This window comes from Entelurus aequoreus, linkage group LG05 (genome assembly GCF_033978785.1).
Source record: "Entelurus aequoreus isolate RoL-2023_Sb linkage group LG05, RoL_Eaeq_v1.1, whole genome shotgun sequence".
In the NCBI taxonomy this organism is placed as follows: Eukaryota; Metazoa; Chordata; class Actinopteri; order Syngnathiformes; family Syngnathidae; genus Entelurus; species Entelurus aequoreus.
In genome coordinates this window covers 23827328-23850367 of record NC_084735.1, presented here as the reverse complement: position 1 = coordinate 23850367, position 23040 = coordinate 23827328, and the positions used below count along the sequence as shown (strand labels likewise).

At 41.3% G+C, this 23040-nt stretch overlaps 1 protein-coding gene across 2 annotated transcripts in view; it reads right to left on the bottom strand.

Annotated features, from left to right (window-relative positions):
- Positions 1-22018, bottom strand: part of cpsf1 (cleavage and polyadenylation specific factor 1) — a 37792-nt gene extending 15774 nt beyond the window's left edge. Inside the window, exons 1-17 of one of the 2 annotated variants that reach the window (XM_062047479.1) lie at positions 21844-22018; positions 14597-14713; positions 14020-14189; positions 13912-13939; positions 11117-11250; positions 10967-11047; positions 10726-10877; positions 7424-7570; positions 7203-7342; positions 6988-7098; positions 6824-6917; positions 6646-6733; positions 2383-2526; positions 2253-2304; positions 2102-2175; positions 402-476; positions 235-315 (exon numbers count right to left, since the gene is read on the bottom strand). In XM_062047479.1, the coding sequence (XP_061903463.1) occupies positions 235-315; positions 402-476; positions 2102-2175; positions 2253-2304; positions 2383-2526; positions 6646-6733; positions 6824-6917; positions 6988-7098; positions 7203-7342; positions 7424-7570; positions 10726-10877; positions 10967-11047; positions 11117-11250; positions 13912-13939; positions 14020-14163 (1545 nt within the window). In that variant the 5' untranslated portion in view covers positions 14164-14189; positions 14597-14713; positions 21844-22018. The remainder of the gene's footprint in view (positions 1-234; positions 316-401; positions 477-2101; positions 2176-2252; positions 2305-2382; positions 2527-6645; positions 6734-6823; positions 6918-6987; positions 7099-7202; positions 7343-7423; positions 7571-10725; positions 10878-10966; positions 11048-11116; positions 11251-13911; positions 13940-14019; positions 14190-14596; positions 14714-21843) is intronic. The other variant, XM_062047480.1, reaches the window with a different exon arrangement.
- Positions 22019-23040: the final 1022 nt, after the last annotated feature.

Below are 23040 nucleotides of genomic sequence, written 5' to 3'. Positions count from 1 at the left end.
TTAGAAGATTTAACCAAAATATTGCTGAAATGTGAGATGCTATACACAAGTACTGCAGACAAAAGCATGTGTATCTGAGTTATTTACAGGCGACTCCATGTATCTCTGAGACAGCCCTGGTAGACCCAGAATTCATGTAGCACCAACACTGAACCTGTGATAGACGGGCCTTGCGACCACAGGTTTTTTTTTTGGTGCGGACTTTCAGAACCATGCACACAAGTGTTCGTTCACCTGCAGTACTGACAGCGCCCCGTTCTTGCCGAAGCCAGAGCACACCACCACCTCCAGGTCAGGCTCTGCGTTGCCCTGGAACTGTGGGCGGGACACAAGTTGTGGTTTAGGCCTAAAGCGGTGACACATTTAAGTACGACTTAGATTAGAATTTGAAATGCATCTACCTCTTCTGACAGGAAGGCAGGTTCACCCATGGAGCCATTGACACATGGCCCAATATTCAGTATGCTATCACACACCTGTACAGACAATTTATGACCTCTCAGAAAAAGCAAGAAATACATGTTCAGTTAATTCATCAGAAGTCATATCAATAATACATGCGGTAAAGTTATTTTTATATACAGTAAATAAGGGTTTTAATTGAAGCTCAAATGATACTTGACAATTTGACGTGTATTGCTATCGGCCCCTTTATATTGATATCGGCCTTTTTTTTTTTTTTTTTTACAACTACAACAGATTTACTTCGATACAATATATACACACATGATGCCAGTATTTAGTGTGTGTCTGTATGTGTGTGTGTGTATACAGTATATACTGTGTGATATATATATATATATATATATATATATATATATATATATATATATATATACATATATATAAGGCTGCAACAACTAATCGATTAAATCGATTATAAAAATAGTTGGCGATTAATTTAGTCATCGATTCGTTGGATCTACGCTATGCGCATGTGCAAAGGCTACTTTAAAAAAATAAAATAAAACAGCTGAGAAACAATAATCAAAATAAGTATGGTGCCAGTATGCTGTTTTTCCCCCCAATAAAATACTGGCAAGGATAGAAATGTAGTTTGTCTCTTTTATTCGATTATTAATTGATTAATCGAAGTAATAATCAATAGATTAATCGATTATCAAATTAGTTGTTAGTTGCAGCCCTACATATATATATAGTGAAGTAGACAACCACTGCTCAAGCACCAAAAAAATTTGCCCTGCGAACTTTGAGTAAATACTTCAACAAATAGGAGATTATTAAATAAGTAAAGAAGAGCAGGCAGCAGCTCACACATTCTCATAAACTCTGTAACATCCAGGAAAAATTATGTCAGCCAGCTTGAAAAATGCCTCAGCAATAAGCTACTTAAAGAATAGTTTTTATTTGAATGTTCGCAATATTTCAGGGTTCCTCATGAGGAAATCTTACAACGTAGTAAATCCATAAACTGCTATAAAATTGTAAAAAATGTAGATGGCAAGTTATTGTGATGTAGCGATATCCCATATTTGTACAAATTTTCCCCGGAGATTTTCTATATTTTGAAATTCAAATGTCAACGTTCCTCTGACCCGCAGCCTTAGGCACACGTAATAAAGGCGTTTTGGTGCTAAATTTACCACAATATTAGTGCCACACAAAACATTACCATACTGGTCTGAAGTTTCCTCAAAAATAATGTTAAAAAACAGCTTAAAGCCTTGTCCAGCTGCTTATTGACAGATACTATTGATGTTTAAATAACTTTTACTGAAAAGGACTATCGGCTCCAAATATTGGCTATCGGCACCCTTGACTACTACTTATCGGAATCAGATTGATTATAGATACAAGTGTTTAGAGTTAAGAGCTCCGTCACAGAACCAATTAAGCTCGAAAGTTGAGATAATATCGTATGAGGTAAACAAACTACATCATCAAACGATCATGAAAAGCTGAATAGTTATTGATTCTGTTAATTTTGGTATTTTGCACATAAATTAAATCGGAAAATTATTTTCATGTAATAATATTACTCCAAAACACACATCAAATCCCATTAAGCCACGACCCCCAAGCAAGTTGTATCTCCCCGCGACATCCGGAATTAATATTCCGTCCATGCATGTTCTTTCACCTCAAATGAGTATGTGGCCAGCTGGGTGCCTGACTGGGCCTCGCTTCCGTACACTTCAATCTCGTCCACTTCATCTATTAAAGTGGGCAAAGAAGCACAGCAATGAAACAAACCTGACGTGAAAAAAAACAGAGCACATTTGCAAACATACCAGTCCAGTTAGTGGAGGATTCGACTCTCTTCTTTTTGCTCGGCGGCTCCTCCTGGAAACCATTGACTGTTGTTCAGTAAAACGACAACCGGACACAAAGCTGATACAAATGATGGTCACACATGCTCACCTGTTTGTCTTTGTCCTTTTCATTGTCCTGCTTTTCTCTCACCTCGTCCGGCGGCGTCTCCTGCAGCTTCTCAGTGTACTTCAGCAGCAAGGAGTTACCGAGGCGGGACCCGAGGAAGAGATAGCCAGGCTCCATGGTGGTCATCTGAGGTGGACAACGTGCAAACATATGAAGGAAGGACTGCCTCAGCTAAAACGTAGTCCTATCAAGCGATTACAGATGTAACGATATATAAAAATTTCATATCATGGTTATTGTGACCAAAATAATCATGGTTATCATTATCATCACAATAAGTACTTATACACACATTGAAATCTTTTGACAAAGTTATTTTTTTAATAATTTAAATAAATAAAATACATGGTTAGAAAACCCACTATTTTGTATGCTTTGTATTTCTTCACTGATAAGTGTTTTAGTCTTAGTACTTTAAATGGCTAAGCATTTATTGTTTTCAATGTTGTCTTGTACTGTACAACTTTAAGATTTATTCAAATGGAAAAGTGCGTTAACAAAAAAAATCCATTATTATTATTCATTACTTCTGGCGGGCGTCCTATTCTGTTCAGCGGTCCGTAAAAATACCTCCATCTCGTGTTGCTCTGAGTATAGAGCGATCACTCTGTTCTAACCACTAGGCCACCTACTCAGTGGCCTAGTGGTTAGAGCAGGGGTCCCCAAACTACAGCCCAAATCCGGCCCACAGGAAGTCCCAAGTTTAAAAAAAAAAAAAAACATTTAAAAAAAAAAAAAAAATTATTTAAAAAAAATCTATTCTTTCTAATCCATTTTTTACCGCTGGTTACTCAGTGTCTCCTAGCCGCTCAGGCAAATCATATTGTCTAAAAATGCATTTTCCCATTGATAACGTGACATCATCGCGCTCGGAATAAATATATATATATATAAAATATATATATATATATATATATATATATATATATATATATATATATATACACATATACAGCCCCAGGCCCAATTTTTTTAACCCAATGCGGCCCCCCGAGTCAAAAAGTCTGGGGACCCCTGGGTTAGAGTGTCCGCCCTGAGATCAGTAGGTTGTGAGTTCAAACCCCGGCCGAGTCATACCAAAGACTATAAAAATGGGACCCATTACCGCCCTGCTTGGCACTCAGCATCAAGGGTTGGAATTGGGGGTTAAATCACCAAAAATGATTCCCGGGCGCGGCTACCGCTGCTGCCCTCTGCTCCCCTCACCTCCCAGGGGGTGATCAAGGGTGATGGGTCAAATGCAGAGAATAATTTCGCCACACCTAGTGTGTGTGACAATCATTGGTACTTTATAAGAGAGCAGAGCTTGTAGGTTCAATGTACCCAATTGAATATCTTAGTTACTCAGACAGCAATGGGTTTATATAAGTTTAGATTAGGGGTACGTTGTTTCCTAGTGGAGAATGACAATGTGTCTTGTTTTCATGTAAGCATTTAAGCTACCAAGATGGCGCCAGTCAGTATGTAAATTGATCAAAGTGCCCTTAACCATGGTTTTTCCATAATTTTAATTTAAAACAGTAATACTAACCGTCTGGAGATTTACCACAGTTATCATTAATATGTTTAAATCCCCACAAGCTATTTAAAAAAAACAAACTGATTCATTCATTAATTATGATCTGTACCGTATTTTTCGGATTATAAATCGCAGTTTTTTTTATAGTTTGGCCAGGGGGTGCGATTTATACTCTGGAGCGATTTGTGTGAAATTATTAACACATTACCGTAAAATATCAAATAATATTAATGCGCCATGTAGGGCTGCAACAACTAATCGATTAAAATCAATTATAAAAATAGTTGGCGATTAATTAAGTCATCGATTCGTTGGATCTATGCGCATTTATTTTTTATTTAAAAAAACAACAACATTTTTAATAAACATTTATTTATAAACTGCAACATGTACAAACAGCTGAGAAACAATAATCAAAATAAGTATGGTGCCAGTATGCTGTTTTTTTTCCAATAAAATACTGGAAAGGATAGAAATGTAGTTTGTCTCTTTTATCTGATTATTAATCGATTAATCGAAGTGATAATCGACAGATTAATCGATTATCAAATTAATCGTTAGTTGCAGCCCTAGCGCCATGCAACTTTTCTGGAGGTCATTGGATGGATCCACAAAGCATGTGACAACCGAAACCATCCTGTCCGGATTCAGAAAGGCTGGAATAATTGGAACTGCAACTGACGATGACTCTGACGTAAGCGATGTACCGATAGAAGAGGAAGCAGCGCATTGTCTACCTTTGGAGTGACAGATTGTTTGGTAAACGTATAGCATGTTCTATATGTTGTAGTTATTTGAATGACTCTTACCATAATATGTTACGTTAACATATCAGGCACGTTCTCAGTTGGTTATTTATGCCTCATATAACGTACACTTATTCAGCCTGTTGTTCACTATTCTTTATTTATTTTAAATTGCCTTTCAAATGTCTATTCTTGGTGTTGGATTTTGTCAAATAAATTTCCCCCAAAAATGCGACTTATACTCTACTGCGACATATATGTTTTTTTTCTTCTTTTTATGCATTTTCCGCCGGTGCGATTTATACTACGGAGCGATTTATAATCGGAAAAATACGGTAATTAAATACTCTTTTTAATCTCACCTAAAAAAATGCTAAAAAAATATCCATAAATTATCCGCAGATTTGTTGGTTCAGTGTGTTGGAGGTTTTATCATGATGGTTTGGCTCAGGGGATGTTGTCGTGAGTTTGTGAAGCTCTTTGAGGCATTTGTAATTAATGGCTATATATAAATAAACTTTTATTAGCCCTAGTGTGCGAATGCGAGTTTTGTCTTGTCTGTGTTGGCTTTGCGATGAGGTGACGACTTGTCCAGGGTTTACCCCGCCTTCTGCCAGATTGCAGCTGGGGGAGGCTCCAGCCCCACTGGACCCCAGAGGGGGAAAGCGATAGAAAACGTATGGATGGATGATTGATTAATTAAAAGCGCAGGGTTTAAAGTGTGGGGAAAAAAGTAGCGGCTAATAGTCCGTAAATTACCGTATTTTTTGGACTATAAATCGCTCCGGAGTATAAGTCGCACCGGCCGAAAATGCATAATAAAGAAGGAAAAAAACATAAGTCGCACTGCAGTTATAAGTCGCATTTTTTGGGGAAATTTATTTGATAAAACCCAACACCAAGAATAGACATTTGAAAGGCAATTTAAAATAAATAAAGAATAGTGAACAACAGGCTGAATAAGTGTACGTTATATGACGCATAAATAACCAACTGAGAACGTGCCTGGTATGTTAACGTAACATATTATGGTAAGAGTCATTGAAATAACTATAACATATAGAACATGCTATACGTTTACCAAACAATCTGTCACTCCTAATCGCTAAATCCGATGAAATCTTATACGTCTAGTCCAGTGGTTCTTAACCTTGTTGGAGGTACCGAACCCCACCAGTTTCATATGCGCATTCACCGAACCCTTCTTTAGTGAAAAATATATATATATATTTTTCAAATTCAAGACAAAGATATATGTTTTTGATAACACTTTAGTATGGGGAACATATTCTAAGTAACAAAGACTTAATTTAAAGTTATTTGGACACCAGGGGAACATATTCTAAGTAATAAAGACTTAATTTAGAGTTATTTGGTTAGGGTTAGGGTCAGGGTTAGAGTTATAATAAGGCCATGCCGAATAAGGCATTAATAAGTACTTAATAATGACTAATTAAGAGCCAATATGTTACTAATTTGCATGTTAATAAGCAACTAATTAATGGTGAATATGTTCCCCATACTAAAGTGTTACCATGTTTTTTAACTGGTGCATAAAATGAACCGTGCATGAACATCACCTTATTCAAACAACAAAACCAACAGTGCATAAACTCACAACAAATTACACACCTGCAAACCAGTCAGCTGTTGCCGTATCCGTAATACGCCGATAGGGAGAAGTTTGTATTTACACAATGAGTCGGGTGTGTTTTGACCTCCGCCGAACCCCTGAGGCTGACTCACCTTATCCCTAGGGTTCGATCAAACCCAGGTTAAGAACCACTAGTCCAGTCTCTTACGTGAATGAGCTAAATAATATTATTTTATATTTCACGGTAATGTGTTAATAATTTCACACATAAGTCGCTCCGGAGTATAAGTCGCACCCCTGGCCAAACTATGAAAAAAACTGCGACTTATAGTCCGAAAAATACGGTACGACATTTATTACAAATAAAGACTGCTTATAAAGCTTACACAGGTTGTGAGGACGCTGGCGGCTGCTTTGTCAAAGTGGAAGTCTCGGACGCTCCTCATGCCGTCGGTGATGAGGGTCAAAACATAACTATGGCAAGAAAAGAGACAGGGAAAGACATTTATAACTGCATCTTGATAGAAGAGCTGAACCGAAGTAATAATAACAGCAAGCACTCACATCTCTCCCCCCTTCAGAGAGATAACCATCTTGTCATGGGCAATAAAGTCAGACTGGGAGCAGTCCAGGGTAATCTTCACCTCCTCTTGTTCACCTGAGAAAGCCAAAACATGTTACATAGGCAAAATGTAGGGTAAGAAGTGTGTGTTCACTTTTGTGCTCACGCAGAGGGAATGCTGTGGTCCCGTTTGTTTGGGAATTAAGAGACACCCCGTACGGTGGAACACTCTGGTTCAGGTACAACAAGGAGTTCACAGCGAAGACCACCACACCACCTGTGGAGATTGGTGGGGAGTAAAATGAAAATACAAAACAAAAATGACCACACAGGAAACAAACAAAATACAGAAGTGATTCTGAAGATAAGAAGGATGTTCACCAATTGGCTTGGGAACGGCCATGACTTGCGAGCAGTCAAACGGCAGGTTGTTCAGTGACCAGATGACAGGGTGAACTTTCTGCATGATGTTGAGAGAGATGGCCACAATGCTGCATGTGTCCTGCCGCACGGCCACGCGCCTGGGAGGGAGGAGATAGAAGAACGTGACATAAATTGTTTTATTTAAAGGGGAGGAATTGTGTGGGGTGCAGGGGACAGACCCGGGCCACGTCTGGTTAGGCTCAAACAGGATGAGCAACGTAGACTCGTAGTAGCCGTGGAGGAACTTCATGTCGATGATGTTGAGCAGCTTCTCGTCCAGTTCGCGGACGTCGATGATGTAACTCGGCAGGAAGCTGGATTTGGGACTGCAGGAAAGTACACAAAACAGTATCTCACAGTTAGGCCAAGTATTTTCATTGCAGTAAATCTTCCCATGGTGACATTACTAAATAAATTAAACTTAGATATTTGTATGTTCTCCCCGTGACTGCGAGGGTTCCCTCCGGGTACTCCGGCTTCCTCCCACCTCCAAAGACATGCACCTGGGGATAGGTTGATTGGCAACACTAAATTGGCCCTATTATGTGAATGTGAGTGTGAATGTTGTCTGTCTATCTGTGTTGGCGACTTGTCCAGGGTGTACCCCGCCTTCCGCCCGATTGTAGCTGAGATAGGCTCCAGCGCCCCCCCGCAACCCAGAAGGGAATAAGCGGTAGAAAATGGATGGATGGATTTTAGAGTAAGGTTGCGCAATATAGACGATTTAAATGATATACATTTGTCTGACCATATAACTGCACTTACATCGAGACAATGCATATTGATGACAAACTAGCTGTGTCCTACAAATTTGACAGCGGCAAGCGAATGCACGTTGCATCTTCAATGCAATGTTGCATCCTTGCTTGTGGCTAATGTGCCTCCAGGGTGCAGCAAAGTCACTTATAAATCAGCAATCCTTACCTGCATGGTGGCAAATTAAAAACTTGTAATTTTTTTTTTTTACAAGTGTCATCCCTAGAGGACAAGAAATATGCTACACTACACACTGTAGGAGGATATACTAACAACTAACTGCAAGCTAGAGCTCTTGAATTTAAACAAAGGTGGGCGGATCGATAAACTATTGTCAGTAATGTGTCGCAGTATGACAATTTGTTCTCACAATCTTTGTGACCAAAATTATCACAGTTATCATAATTTTTGCGGTATTTTTAAATGTGCTCAACATTTTTATAAAGTACTTACACTGAAATTTTCTAACCAAGTTTTGTTTAAAATAAAAAAATAAACGCATTCTAAATTATTTTGTTTGTAGATAGGAACATTGCGTTTCAGGTACCTCTCAAACAAATGTAATGTGCATATGAAAGCAACACAAGCATTGTAAACAAAATAATATGGCAGAAACAAAATAACAACAAATAAATATAAATGTGAAAATTGTGCAAGTTAACACTTTATTGACACAGGAGATAAAACAATTTAAAACACATGTAAGAATATTCCAAGATGGCACCTGATGGCCATAAGACATAACTGCACTTGTTGTCCATATAGATAGAAATAGTGTTCATATATTAGATCTAGTCTAGGCTGCACGATTATGGCAAAAATAATTATCACAATTATTTTGATCAATATTGAAATCACAATTATTAATCACAATTATTCATTATGTTAAGTAAACCAGTGTTGCGGTGTGAACCCGATGCCATCATGTAATTTGTTATTCCATCCATCCATTTTCTACCGCTTATTCCCTTCGGGGTCGCGGGGGGCGCTGGAGCCTATCTCAGCTACAATCGGGCGGAAGGCGGGGTACACCCTGGACAAGTCGCCACCTCATCGCATTTGTTATGTCTAATAAAAAGGCTATGGATAATTGTTATCCATATATTTAAAGACACATATTTGTGGTTTTGTTTATGATAACTATCAACGTGTCAGCTTTTTCTCATTACATGATGCCTTTATCTCTATTTTCACATTTTGATGGAGAGAAGTATATATTTTTTTAGGTAAGTACATTTTGTGTACATTTACTATATTTATGTACATGTACAGTTCATATTGTTTAGGGACCGATCCATTAAGTGTTTGGGCAAAAAACGTATAGAAATTAACTTTACACTATAAAACATTACCAAAATGCTATGTCACATGAATGGTTTCTAATAAATGTGTTCTTCTCCAACAACATCATGTGGTTCAGAGCAACAGTTTGGCCAACAAAAATAAACAGGAGTATTACCTCTCACATCTATTACACAATCAATGTGCCCTCAGCATGTTCACACTTCACAGCCTGTGATCAATTCGATGAGATGACAAAACATTTTAGCTAGTATTGATGTTATTGGAACACTGACAAAGTTAGCAGTTAAATGAAGGATGCGTGACCATCCCAGTAAACAAACTAAAGACATGGTAACTCTCAGTCACAGCAGCTGAGTGAAGGACTCTGTGGCGCACCTTCAAAATGAAAGAGCACATTTTTTCCCTCTCCGCTGTTTACTTTTTTGTTTGGGACAAATCTCCAAAATTATCCACACCTGTTGCCATTTGACAAGAGCAGTGTGTCTTAAACACATGCCTAGACTCCACGGATCTTGAAGCGAGTAAAATGAAGTAAAACAAAGCGACTTGCTCAGTTTAACCAATGGGCAAAGCTTCGGAGCAAAGTCGTGTCGTTGCCTCCATGTTTTCTAAAGCCGAACGGCGCTGCTGCGACTCCGTTCCCAGGAAGTGAGCAGTGTTGCATAAAAATGCATTAATACAATTTTAAGCAGTATTACTAACAGTCTGTAATATTACCGCTGTTTATCATTATAACTGGGGATGTCCGATAAAATCGGACTGCTGAAATTATTGGCCGATAAATGCTTTAAAATGTAATATCGGTATCGGTTTCAAAATTATCGGTATCTGTTTCAAAAAGTAAAATGTATGACTTTTTACAACGCCGCTGTGTACACAAAGCCGTAGATATTATGTGACTGGGCCGGCACGCAAAGGAAGTGCCTTTAAGGTTTATTGTCGCTCTGTACTTCTGCCTACGTCCGTGTACACAGCTGTGTTTTAAAAAGTCATAAATTTTACTTTTTGAAACAGATACCGATAATTTTGAAACAGATACCGATAATTTCCGATATTACATTTTAAAGCATTTATCGGCCGATAATATCGGCAGTCCGATATTATCGGACATCCCTAATTACGAGTAATAATAGTTTTGGAAAAATAATATACCAGAAAATAATACAACCGGAAATTATGTAATATGTTACTGCATACGTCAGTAGACAAATTAGGAGCCTTAGTAACCCGTTTTGCCATCCCTACTTTAGAGCAGTCAGTGTATAGTTTTAATGGCAGTATGGATTTACGCTCCACTAAAAATAACCAACAGGAGTCAAGCATGGTGGAGGTTGTGTGGTGACCTGGGGCTGCATGAATGCTGCGCTTCACAGATCACTTAGTTTCGTTTCCATAGTAATGTACTTTTTAGGTCACTCACCCGTCTCCGACCCCACCCTCCTGTTCATCGGTTAGCGTGTCTTTCCGGAAGGGCAGCACCACCAGTTGGGTGCCGTAAATGAGCATAACTGCACAGCGATTCTCCGGATCCACACGGACAATAGGAATGTGTACGTTCTGTACAAAGCCATCCTGCAATTTCAAAATGGAGTCTCATCAGGTGGCTGTCAGTGTGTCCAAATATAAGTGGATTGCATGTTTCGTTGTGATATTGTACATACTCGGAGTTCGGGCTCCTCAAAGTAGTGCATGGACAGCGTCTTGAGGTCGTGTGTCCCCGGGTCGTACTCCACCACAGACAGCTGATGAGAGAACACGGAAAAATTTTGAGAAATCCAAATCATTTTCAATGATCTTCTTTCTGCTCAGACCTTGCCGTCTTTAAAGCTAAGGAGGAGCGCATCCCTGCTGGCTCCTACGAGCTGCACGCTGGCCATGGACATGACGTTACCAAAGAGCGAAAAGCTGGCCACCTGCTCCAGCTTCTCCTTGCGAGCTTTGCCATCTAAAACAAAAACAAAAGGAGAGTAGGAATAGCCATCGAATTCGCCACTTTTATAGGCACCGTCCAAATTCCATCTGTACTACTGGGCATCGATTTACATCAAACAGTGCCATATTTCGAAACCTCTGTTGTACGTAATGTCACATACAGCTGCAGACTAGGGCTGGGCGATATGGCCTTTTATTAATATCTCGATAATTTTAGGCCATGTCAGGATACACGATATATATCTGGATTAGGGTTGTCCCGATCCGATATTTGGATCGGATCGGCCGCCGATATTTGCCAAAAAATGCGTAATCGGCAAGGCTTGGGAAAATGCCAATGCAGATCCCGTTTTTAAAAAAATTCCAGTCCGTGTTTTCCAACGCACCGATTTAAATAATACATTCCACTTTTCTGCTGCTCCCTAATTTCCGTTCTGCATTTTCCAGCACACCTTCAACACATCCACAGGTCTGTCCTAATCGGAAGCGGATGCCGGTTCATGGTTCCTAAAGGCGAGCGGAAGTTACCGGTAAAAATGTCAGCTGTGTGGGATTATTTTACCTTACAAAACGAAAAAGATGAAGAGGTGGAGTGCAAAACATGCCACAATAAAGTCAAGCGTGGTGGTAGCGGGGGTGTATAATGTAGCCCGGAAGAGTTAGGGATACATGGGATTCTGGGTATTTGTTCTGTTGTGTTTATGTTGTGTTACGGTGCGGATGATCTCCGAAATGTGTTTGTCATTCTTGTTTGGTGTGGGTTCACAGTGCGGCGCATATTAGTAAGAGTGTTAAAGTTGTTTATATCACAACCCTCAGTGTGACCTATATGGCTGTTGAACAAGTATGCCTTGCAGTCACTTATGTGTGTCTGCAGAAGCCGCATACAACATATGACTGGACTGGAAAGCTGTTTGTACAGGTTGTAGAGGGCGCTAAAGGCAGTGCCATCATAGCACGCCTTTATTATTGTTGTTAGGGTGAAAATCAGCAGACATTCGAGAGAATAGTTGCTCTGAAATTCGGGAGTCTCCCGGAAAAATTGGGAGGGTCGGCAATTGTGATGCTGTCAAGCGCCATTCATACAAAACTCGCGGGCCGCACTAACATTACATTTTCATATTAAGGTGCGGGCCGCGTGTCTGAGACCCCTGGTTTATACATAGCACAAAGCAAAATAAACTTTGTATGCAGTGTTATTTCATTTTAAATTGCAAAAGAGTTTTGTGGCGCCCATTGTTTTCTTTATTTTGTGAAACGGGTCAAAATGGCTCTTTGAGTGGTAAAGGTTGCAGACCCCTGCAACCTTTACCACAGTACAGGTTGCAGTACTGCCATCTAATGTCTTGAATGTGCAATTGCATTGCAAATGAGATTCATATGTGTAAGAAAACAAGATATAACGACTGGACATCAGTTGCCATAATTAGCTGATCTTTAAATGTTACATTAAAAAACGACCATCATCATCAAAAAATCAATATTTATTACCCCACAAAAGTACCGAAAATTGGTATTTGGAATTTGTATCGTATGGGTTCAAATGTTAAAGGTACCAATCCCTACAGGAGAGGGTGCCCACAAATGAACTTAGACCAGGGGTCGGCAACCTTTACCACTCAAAGAGCCATTTTGGCAAGTTTCACACATTAAAGAAAGTAATGGGAGCCACAAAAATGTTTTTAAAATTTAAAATGAAAAACACCGCATACAAAGCTTACATGCTTTGTGCTATGTTAACCAGGGGTCTCAGACACACGCACCGGCACGCACTATAGTGTGGGAATTGGATGTTAGTGCAGCCCGCGAGTTTTGGATGAATGTCGCTTGCGTCACACTTGCCAACCTCTCATTTTTCCCGGGAGACTCCCGAATATCAGATCGTGATGACACTGCATTTGGCGCCCTCTACAGTCTGCCCAATCAGTGTACCTGCTCGGCCACAAGTGGAATGCAGCTTCAGCTTGCTCACGTAAGAGACAGCAAGGCTACTAACTCAGCAGCCACACATCTTACACTGACGGTACCAATACCCAGAATCCCATGCAGCCCTAACTCTTCCGCTCAACCAACCACGAAGGGGGGGGGGGGGGTGTTGATGTGTGGGGGGATTTGGTGGTAGCGGGGTGTATAATGTAGACCGGAAGAGTTAGGACTGCATGGGATTCTGGGTAATGGTTGTGTTGTGTTTATGTTGTGTTACAGTGGGATGTTCTCCAGAAATGTGTTTTTCATTCTTTTTTGGTGTGGGTTCACAGTGTGGCGCATATTTGTAACGTAACAATGTTGAAGTTGTTTGATACGGCTACCGTCAGTGTAAGCTGTGTGGCTGATGAGTAACTATGCTTTGCTGTCTCCTGTGTGAGCAAGTAATAACAACATACAACATGTGGCTGGCCTGGCATGCTGTAAGTAAATGCTATAGAGGACAATTACTGCAGTGCAATTAGGGCACGCCCTTTATATAGCAATTAGAGTGTTAATAGGATTATTTTTCCCTGGGAGTAGTCTTTGAGAGACACTGACATCCATAAGTCGCCTGGGAAAATCGAGGGGGTCGGCATGCATGTAGCTGAGCCGCATCAGAGTGGTCAAGGAGCCGCATGCGGCTCCGGAGCCGCGGGTTGCCGACCCCTGACTTAGACTAATGTACAACAACCATATTCAAACATACCTGAGGGCTTGTCGGACTTCGATGTACTCTGAAACATATGTGTCATGTTAGAGGCGGCTTCTCGTTGACTGTTTTTTGTTGTTGTTGATGTACTGACAGTGCAAATACCTCCACATCGTGGATAATCCTGTAGACAAACACTTGTGACGTCCCGGCGACAACTAGATTCTTCTCCTTGTTGGAAATGAAGTTGCAGTAGACGGAGAACTCCACAGAGGTGGGCGTGTGGGCTTGCCTGTGCACCGCATACATCTCAGCAGGCTGCCCTCACCTTCGGACTACAAAACACATCACATCTTGCAGGCCATGTGCATACGTTCACATATAAACGATAGTAGCATTTAACATGAGGCAACCCAGATAGGTATGAATGTTTGCCGCTGACCGGATATCTGCAGTGGTAGTTCAGAGCGGTTTCACGCTTGATCATGCCGAAGTATTGTTTTCATCACCACTACTTATGACGTAGAACACACATCCTAGTTTATACAGAATATCGAAATTTTTAGATTGGACAAGCACCCGCGTCACAAAGCTTGGCGAGTAAAATGTTCATTTTAATCCCTATTATAGTATAAGTTATACATTTATCTGTGAGTCTGCCAAATATATTTTCAAATTGATCGATTCTAGCTCAGATTTTTTTTGACACGCTGAGTGCCTGGCTGTTTGTTTTGTGACTCGCCTCAATGGTCTCGCCCCAGCTTACATCAAAGATCTCCTGGACCAACCTACCGGCTCCAGGCTTGGTCGTTGCCTTAGATCTGACAACCAGATGACCCTGAAGGTCCCACGGTCAAACCTAAAGACAAAGGGAGACCGTGCTTTCTCAGTGATGGCACCTAGGCTATGGAATAAGCTCCCTCTGAATATCAAGTCCGCCACAACTCTGGACTCTTTTAGAGCACAGCTTAAAACTCGCCTCTTTACCGCAGATGACTTTTAATTTATGTGTTCATTGTGAGTCTTAAATGTTTATTTTAGATTCCTTTGTGTGTCTCAGTTTCTGCTTTTTTTGTTTCTCTACTCGGGCTGCGCCCCGGGCGGATGTAACAGTTGGTTGGGGGGCGCATAATAAATGAAAATAACATAACATAACATAACACCTTTACACGGGATGCGATACGACGCCGCCATGGCAGCGAACTTTTTCAGTTTCCATTCAGGTCTTTGTGTCGGTTTCCACCGTGTGCGGAACACCGCTAAATATACGCAGGGCTTCTAATTTTGCAGCCGGTCAATTGATCTTAAATCTGCTTGTCTAGGACAGAAAGTCTTGCACAAACAAAACAATAATTATCTCAGTTACTTTCAAAATAAAATGGTCCTTTCCTGGCGGATCGTATTTTACACTTTGAAACGTCCTAATGGGCGGGGTCGGACATGAAGTCAACTTGTCAAAGGTTTTCAGATGTAATTTCACCTCCTTGACACAAAAGGATGAAGACATGCTAATTCTGGAGCTCCAAAATTTAGGAAGCATATAAAGGCATATTATTGATATCTATATGGGGGCCTGCGTCAAATACCAGCTGAGAAGCAGGGTATTGATGGGCGGCAAGGAACACGGTGTTCCACGGTGTGTACGACAACTCCTTATCACATGACTATGCGCGGATTTGCGAGATATCGTAAAAGTCTGCATTATTTCGCTGCGCGGCAGAGCCGCAACCGAACGGCGGTATGGATTGCTGGATGGCAGATGGGAGCACCATTCCTTGGACACAATGTTTCGTTGCAGTTACTCCATCCATCCATTTTCTACCGCTTGTCCTTTTTTGGGTCGCGGGGGGTGCTGGAGCCTATCTCAGCGGCATTCAGTGTAAATCCGGGGTTACAAGTAGAGTCCGAGTGGCCTTTTATTTATTAATTCAATAAATTAAAAACACATCGTAACTGTGAAACCTCTTTTTTTCCTGTTTCTTTGATTAGAAAACTTTCCAATTTTAGCAACTTTCTTTTAAAATTGGGTAAATATTAAGAAATTATGACATTTTTAGCAAAAATGTCAAAGCTAAAATCTTCACCAGAAATTATTTAATAATTACATTTAATTATTTTATAATTAATTTTCACCGGTTTCATTAATATTTATCAATTAAAAATTATATTTATATAACTGGAATCGTCTTTACAAGGCCCGCCTGATAATGCTGATTTTACTTAAATTAATTTTTAAAAATTACACAACTTCCTACATCTTGCCTTTCATAATAAATGAATACACTATGCATGCAGTCACGATCAAAAGTTTACATACACTTGTAAAGGATATAATGTCATGGCTGTCTTGAGTTTCCAATAATTTCTACAACTCTTATTTTTTTATGATAGAGTGATTGGAGCACCTACTTGTTGGTCACAAAAAACATTCATGAAGTTTGGTTTTTTTATGAATTTATTATGAGTCTACTGAAAATGTGAGCAAATCTGCTGGGTCAAAAGTATACATACAGCAATGTTAATATTTGGTTACATGTCCCTTGGCAAGTCTCACTGCAATAAGGCGCTTTTGGTAGCCATCCACAAGCTTCTGCTTGAATTTTTGACCACTCCTCTTGACAAAATTGGTGCAGTTCAGCTAAATTGGTTGGTTTTCTGACATGGACTTGTTTCTTCAGCATTGTCCACATGTTTAAGTCAGGACTTTGGGAAGGCCATTCTAAAACCTTCATTCTAGCCTGATTTAGCCATTCCTTTACCACTTTTGGCGTGTGTTTGGGGTCATTGTTCTGTTGGAACACCCAACTGCGCCCAAGACCCAACCTCCGGGCTGATGATTTTAGGTTGTCCTGAAGAATTTGGAGGTAATCCTCCTTTCTCATTGTACCATTTAAAGCACCAGTTCCATTGGCAGCAAAACAGGCTCAGAGCATAACGATTTTTGTTTAATCTGACATCAGATGGACAAAGATAAGACCTTCTGGAGGAAAGTTCTGTGGTCAGATGAAACAAAAATTGAGCTGTTTGGCCACAATACCAAGCAATATGTTTGGAGGAGAAAAGGTGAGGCCTTTAATCCCAGGAACACCATTCCTACCGTCAAGCATGGTGGTGGTAGCATTATGCTCTGGGCCTGTTTTGCTGCCAATGGAACTGGTGCTTTACAGAGAGTAAATGGGACAATGAAAAAGGAGGATTACCTCCAAATTCTTCAGGACAATATTTTTTGTGACCAACAAGTACACTATATTGCCAAAAGTATTTGGCCACCTGCCTTTACTCACATATGAACTTGAAGTGCCATCCCATGGAATTGTCCAAAAATGTTTTGGTATCCTGGAGCATTCAACGTTCCTTTCACTGGAACTAAGGGGCCAAGCCCAACTCCTGAAAAATCAACCCCACACCATAATTCCTCCTCCACCGAATTTCACACTCGGCACAATGCAGTCCGAAATGTAGCGGTCTCCTGGCAACCTCCAAACCCAGACTGGTCCATCAGATTGCCAGATGGAAAAGCGTGATTCATCAGTCCAGAGAAGACATGCCCACTGCTCTAGAGTTCAGTGGCGAGGTGCTTTACACCACTGCCTCCAACGCTTTGCATTGGACTGTATGGATTAGATGCAGCTGCTTGGCCATGGAAACTCATTCCATGAAGCTCTCTGCGTACCGTACGTGGGCTAATTGTAAGGTCACATGAAGTTTGGAGCTCTGTAGCAACTGACTGTGCAGAAAGTCTTTGCACTATGCGCTCCAGCATCCGCTGACCCCTTTCTGTCAGTTTACGTGGCCTACCACTTGGTGGCTGAGTTGCTGTTGTTCCCAAACTCTTCACTTTTCTCATAATAAAGTTGACTTTGGAATATTTAGGAGCGAGGAAATTTCACAACTGGATTTGTTGCACAGGTGGCATCCTATGACAGTTCTACACTGGAAATTATTGTTTACGCGAGCTGATGTTAAGTCTGCAGTAGGGCTGGGCGATATATCGCGGGTTTGTCTCTGGTGCGATATAGAAAATGACTATATCGTGATATTTGAGTATACCTGTATGTTCTCACGCAGTTGCTTTTAGCTGCGGGCATTACATTGCATGCGTTTCCCACTCTTTCTTGTCTCCTTCTCACAGAGACATAAACAAGTGCACCTTCTTACATACATCACATGTCCTCCCCGAGCAGAGAGGTAGCTACATGGGTAACGTTAGCTGTGATGCTAACTGTGCGTTGCGAGTGGTAATACGAGAGAGAGAAGGTGCCAATCTGGTAACAAATGAAGGAATAATTAATTCCCAAGAAAAACAGCACAGGGTCCATCGTCTGGCGGTGGTTTGGCTTCAAGCGGGAATATGTTGAACAATTATGCGGCAAAAGCGTTACTACAAAAAGTAGCAGCACTGCTATTTGATTTCCTATTATGCAGCTAATTTTTATTTGACACTTATTGGGACAAGCGGTAGAAAATGGATGGATGGATGAAATATCTTGTGTGGCATCATGCACAAAAGTGCACTTTATTGTAGTGGCGTTCTGTACAAAAAGTGCACTTTAATTTAGTGTTGTTTTGATATGTCATCTTAGTGACATCATGCACAAAAGTGCACTCATAGCTTGTTTTAAAATGTCTCTGACAATCTTGCACTTTCTGTTTTGAAATGACATGAATGTTTGTGCCACTGCTTAATAACTGTTTAATAAATACAGTTTTGCTAAATTTACTTAGTTGTGATTTCCCTCTCGGCATGAAAGTTTAAAATGAGCATATATTAATGCAGTATGAACAAGAATGTTTTAATGTAGACACATAGAATCATCATACTGCTGTGATTATATGCATCAAGTGTTCATTCAAGGCTAAGGCAAAATATCCATCCATCTTCTTCTGCTTATCCGAGATCGGGTTGTGGGGGCAGCAGCCTAAGCAGGGAAGCCCAAACTTCCATCTCCCCAGCCACTTCGTCCAGCTCCTCCCGGAGGATCCCGAGGCGTTCCCAGGCCAGCCGGGAGACATAGTCTTCCCAACGTGTCCTGGGTCTACCCCGTGGCCTCCTACCGGTCAGACGTGCTTGAAACACTTCCCTAGGGAGGCGTTCGGGTGGCATCCTGACCAGATGCCCGAACCACCTCATCTGGCTCCTCTCCATGTGGAGGAGCAGCGGCTTTACTTTGAGCTCCTCCCGGATGACAGAGCTTTTCACCCTATCTCTAAGGGAGAGCCCCGCCACCCGGCGGAGGAAACTCATTTCGGCCGCTTGTACCCGAGATCTTGTCCTTTCGGTCATAACCCAAAGCTCATGACCATAGGTGAGGATGGGAACGTAGATCGACCGGTAAATTGAGAGCTTTGCCTTCCGGCTCAGCTCCTTCTTCACCACAACGGATCGCATTACTGAAGACGCCGCACCGATCCGCCTGTCGATCTCACGATCCACTCTTCCCTCACTCGTGAACCAGACTCCGAGGTACTTTAACTCCTCCACTTGGGGCAGGGTCTCCTCCCCAACCCGGAGATGGCACTCCACCCTTTTCCGGGCGAGAACCAGGCAAAATATCGCGATATAAAAATCGTGTATCGTGACGTGGCCCAAAAATATTGAGATATTAATAAAAGGCCATATCGCCCAGCCCTATGGCATCCTATGACAGTTCCATCCATCCATCCATCCATCCGTTTTCTACCGCTTGTCCCTTTTGGGGTCGCTGGAGTCTCAGCTACAATCGGGCGGAAGGCGGGGAACACTCTGGACAAGTCGCCACCTCATCGCAGGGCCAACACAGATAGACAGACAACATTCACACTCACATTCACACACTCGGGCCAATTTAGTGTTGCCAATCAACCTATCCCCAGGTGCATGTCTTTGGAGGTGCGGGGAAGCCGGAGTACCCGGAGGGAACCCACGCAGTCACGGGGAGAACATGCAAACTCCACAAAGAAGGATCCCGAGCCCGGGATTGAATTAAGGACTACTCAGGACCTTCGTATTGTGAGGCAGACGCACTAACCGTGCTGCCCCCTATGACAGTTCCACACTGGAAATCACTGAGAGCGGCCCATTCTTTCACAAATGTTTGTAGAAACAGTCTCCATGCCTAAGTGCTTGATTTTATACACCGGGCCAAGTGATTAGGACACCTGATTCTCATCATTTGGATGGGTGGCCAAATACTTTTGGCAATATAGTGCATGTGCTCCAATCTCTCTATCACAAAAAAATGAGAGTTGTAGAAATTATTGGAAACTCAAGACAACCATGACATTATGTTCTTTACAAGGCTATGTAAACTTTTGACTGCGTCTGTGTATATATATAGATAACCTACACATATACAGTACATGAATTTGCACCTGGCTCGCTGACAACAAGCTATCCATACACTTGGGTAAAACGGAATCCATCCTATTTGGGTCCCACATCAACCTTAAGAAAGTCAGTGACTTCACTATAAAAGTGGGTGACATTGTTATCACCAGAAAAGATGAGGTCACCTACCTAGGTTCCATTCTAGAGGCTAATCTTTCCTGTGATAAAATGGTAACCAAAGTAATCAAAAAGGTCAACCAACGAATGAGATTTCTCTACAGAATCTCCTCTCTGGTCAACAAAAGCACCATGAAGATTCTAGCGGGAACTCTCATTCAACCCTTTTTCGATTAGGCATGCACCCCCTGGTACCCTAGCACCTCCAAAACCCTCAAATCTAGACTCCAAACATCCCAGAACAAGCTAGTCAGATTACTTCTACACCTCCACCCCAGATCCCACCTCAATCCTACCCACTTCTCCAAAGTGGGCTGGCTCAGGGTGGAGGACAGAGTAAAACAACTTGCACTGAGCCTAGTCTATAAAATCCGCTACACCTCCCTGATACCGTACTTCCTTAACGTAAATGACCGCCATAACCACAACACCAGGGGGAGCTCCACTAACCACCTTAAACCCAGATTCCGATCTAACAAAGGTCTTAACTCATTCTCTTTTTATGCCACATCAATATGGAATGCACTCCCAACAGGGGTAAAAGAAAGGGCATCTCTATCCTCCTTCAAAACCGCACTAAAAGAACACCTCCAGGCAACTTCAAACCTAAATTAACACCCTCCCTTCCACATCCTACCTCCCCGGATTGTAAATAATCAAATGTAGATACTTATTCTTATGCTTTCTGATCTCTCTCTCTATGTCCACTACTTGTTGTACATATCCTACCAAGTCAGTCCTACACTGTTTCAATTTCTCTGATGATGCTATTGTTGATGGCTGAAGTGTTGATGTCAACCAAACATACCCACCCACCCCTCCACATACCAAACCCCGGATTGTAAATAATGTAAATAATTCAATGTATATACTCTGATGATTATCTTGTGTGATGACTGTATTATGATGATAGTATATATCTGTATCATGAATCAATTTAAGTGGACCCCGACTTAAAAAAGTTGAAAAACTTATTCGGGTGTTACCATTTAGTGGTCAATTGTACGGAATATGTACTGTACTGTGCAATCTACTAATAAAAGCTTCAATCAATCAATCAAATGATTGTAGCGCTTAGCACGAGGCATCCCACGACTGGAATGGAACTTTGTCATTGAATTAAAAACATAGAACAAAAACTGTGATTTAGCTGTCTAACATTAATTAAATGAATTAATTAAACGGCCGCATTGTACACAACAACAAAAGGACACTTGATGCTATCAATCAACTGAGCTCCATTCACGTGTGTTAAAGATGCTATAGAGGTGTACCGCTATCATTTAACGGCCAACTATTACTCAAAGCACACAATTGTTTGGAGTAGTCGTGACAATGTGCGTGTTTCTGCTCGCCGAATGGAACTTGTAAAAGAGGGAAAAAACAACTGAAACTCGACAGTGCAATATAGCGGCGCAGATAGCCGTGCTAAGCTAAGCTAGCATAGCATGATGCCGCAGACGACTACTTTAAAAAAAAAAATGAATGAAAAAAAGTGGACGTACCTATCTTGAACACACTAGAAAAACAAATAAGTCCCGCTATTCCTTTTTTCATTCGGCATTTCACAAATAGGGAGGTTGCGGACTCTTTAGTAGCCGTGTAAGTGTAATTCCTTGTTATGTTGTTGCTGCAGCTTCTTGTCTTCTTCGTTGGTGTGTGCTCGGCTGCTGTTCGTGCGTTTATGACGCCCCTAGCGTTCTTTTGTTGGTATTGCACTGAAGGCTTGACACAGCAGAGCTTTTTTCCAACTCATTCATTACACCAGCAAAAATGTCATGACAGAAAATAATGTACACACCACAGCACTTTATCAATAGATATATTTCAATATAGTTCACACACTATATTGCCAAAAGTATTTGGCCACCTTCTACCTTCCTAGTCACGTCCGTTGTGTCCTTGGGCAAGACACTTCACCCTTTGCCTCTGATGGCTGCTGGTTAGCGCCTTGCATGGCAGCTCCCGCCATCAGTGTGTGAATGTGTGTGTGAATGGGTAAATGTGGAAATACTGTCAAAGCGCTTTGAGTACCTTGAAGGTAGAAAAGCGCTATACAAGTATAACCCATTTATCATTTAATTTATTACCTGTCTTGACTCACATCTGAACTTGAAGTGCCATCCCATTCCTCACCCATAGGGTGATTGATTGAAACTTTTATTAGTAGATTGCAAAGTTCAGTACATATTCCGTACAATTGACCACTAAATGGTAAGACCCAAATTAATTTTTCAATTTGTTTAAGTCGGGGTCCACGTAAATCAATTCATGGTATATGATGTCGGTCCACCTCTTAGGATAGGATAGGATAGGATAGGAGTTTATTGTCATTGCACAAGTATGTTTGTACAACGAAACTGTGTTTTCAGCACAAACCCGTTCAAGATTAGACAAACAAACAGTGTACAGGGTTACAGAACAGGAACGCTGATGGGTCGCCACGAGGCGCCCCGTAAAAGATAAGAAAAAGGTAAAACGCTGGGGAAGAAGATGAGTAAAAAAATACAATCTAGACTGGGCTCCTAGTCTGGAGTGGGAAAAAACCTCCATGCCATGCACACATAAACATGTTACATTTAATCACGACAACTCGCAACAGAGGGGCGGGGAGTTGGGACCCTGGAGGTCGACAGCTGCTATGAAGCGCTGCCAGCCGTCCATCACCCCGAGGGGAATCAAGCGGTGGTGAAGGCATGGGG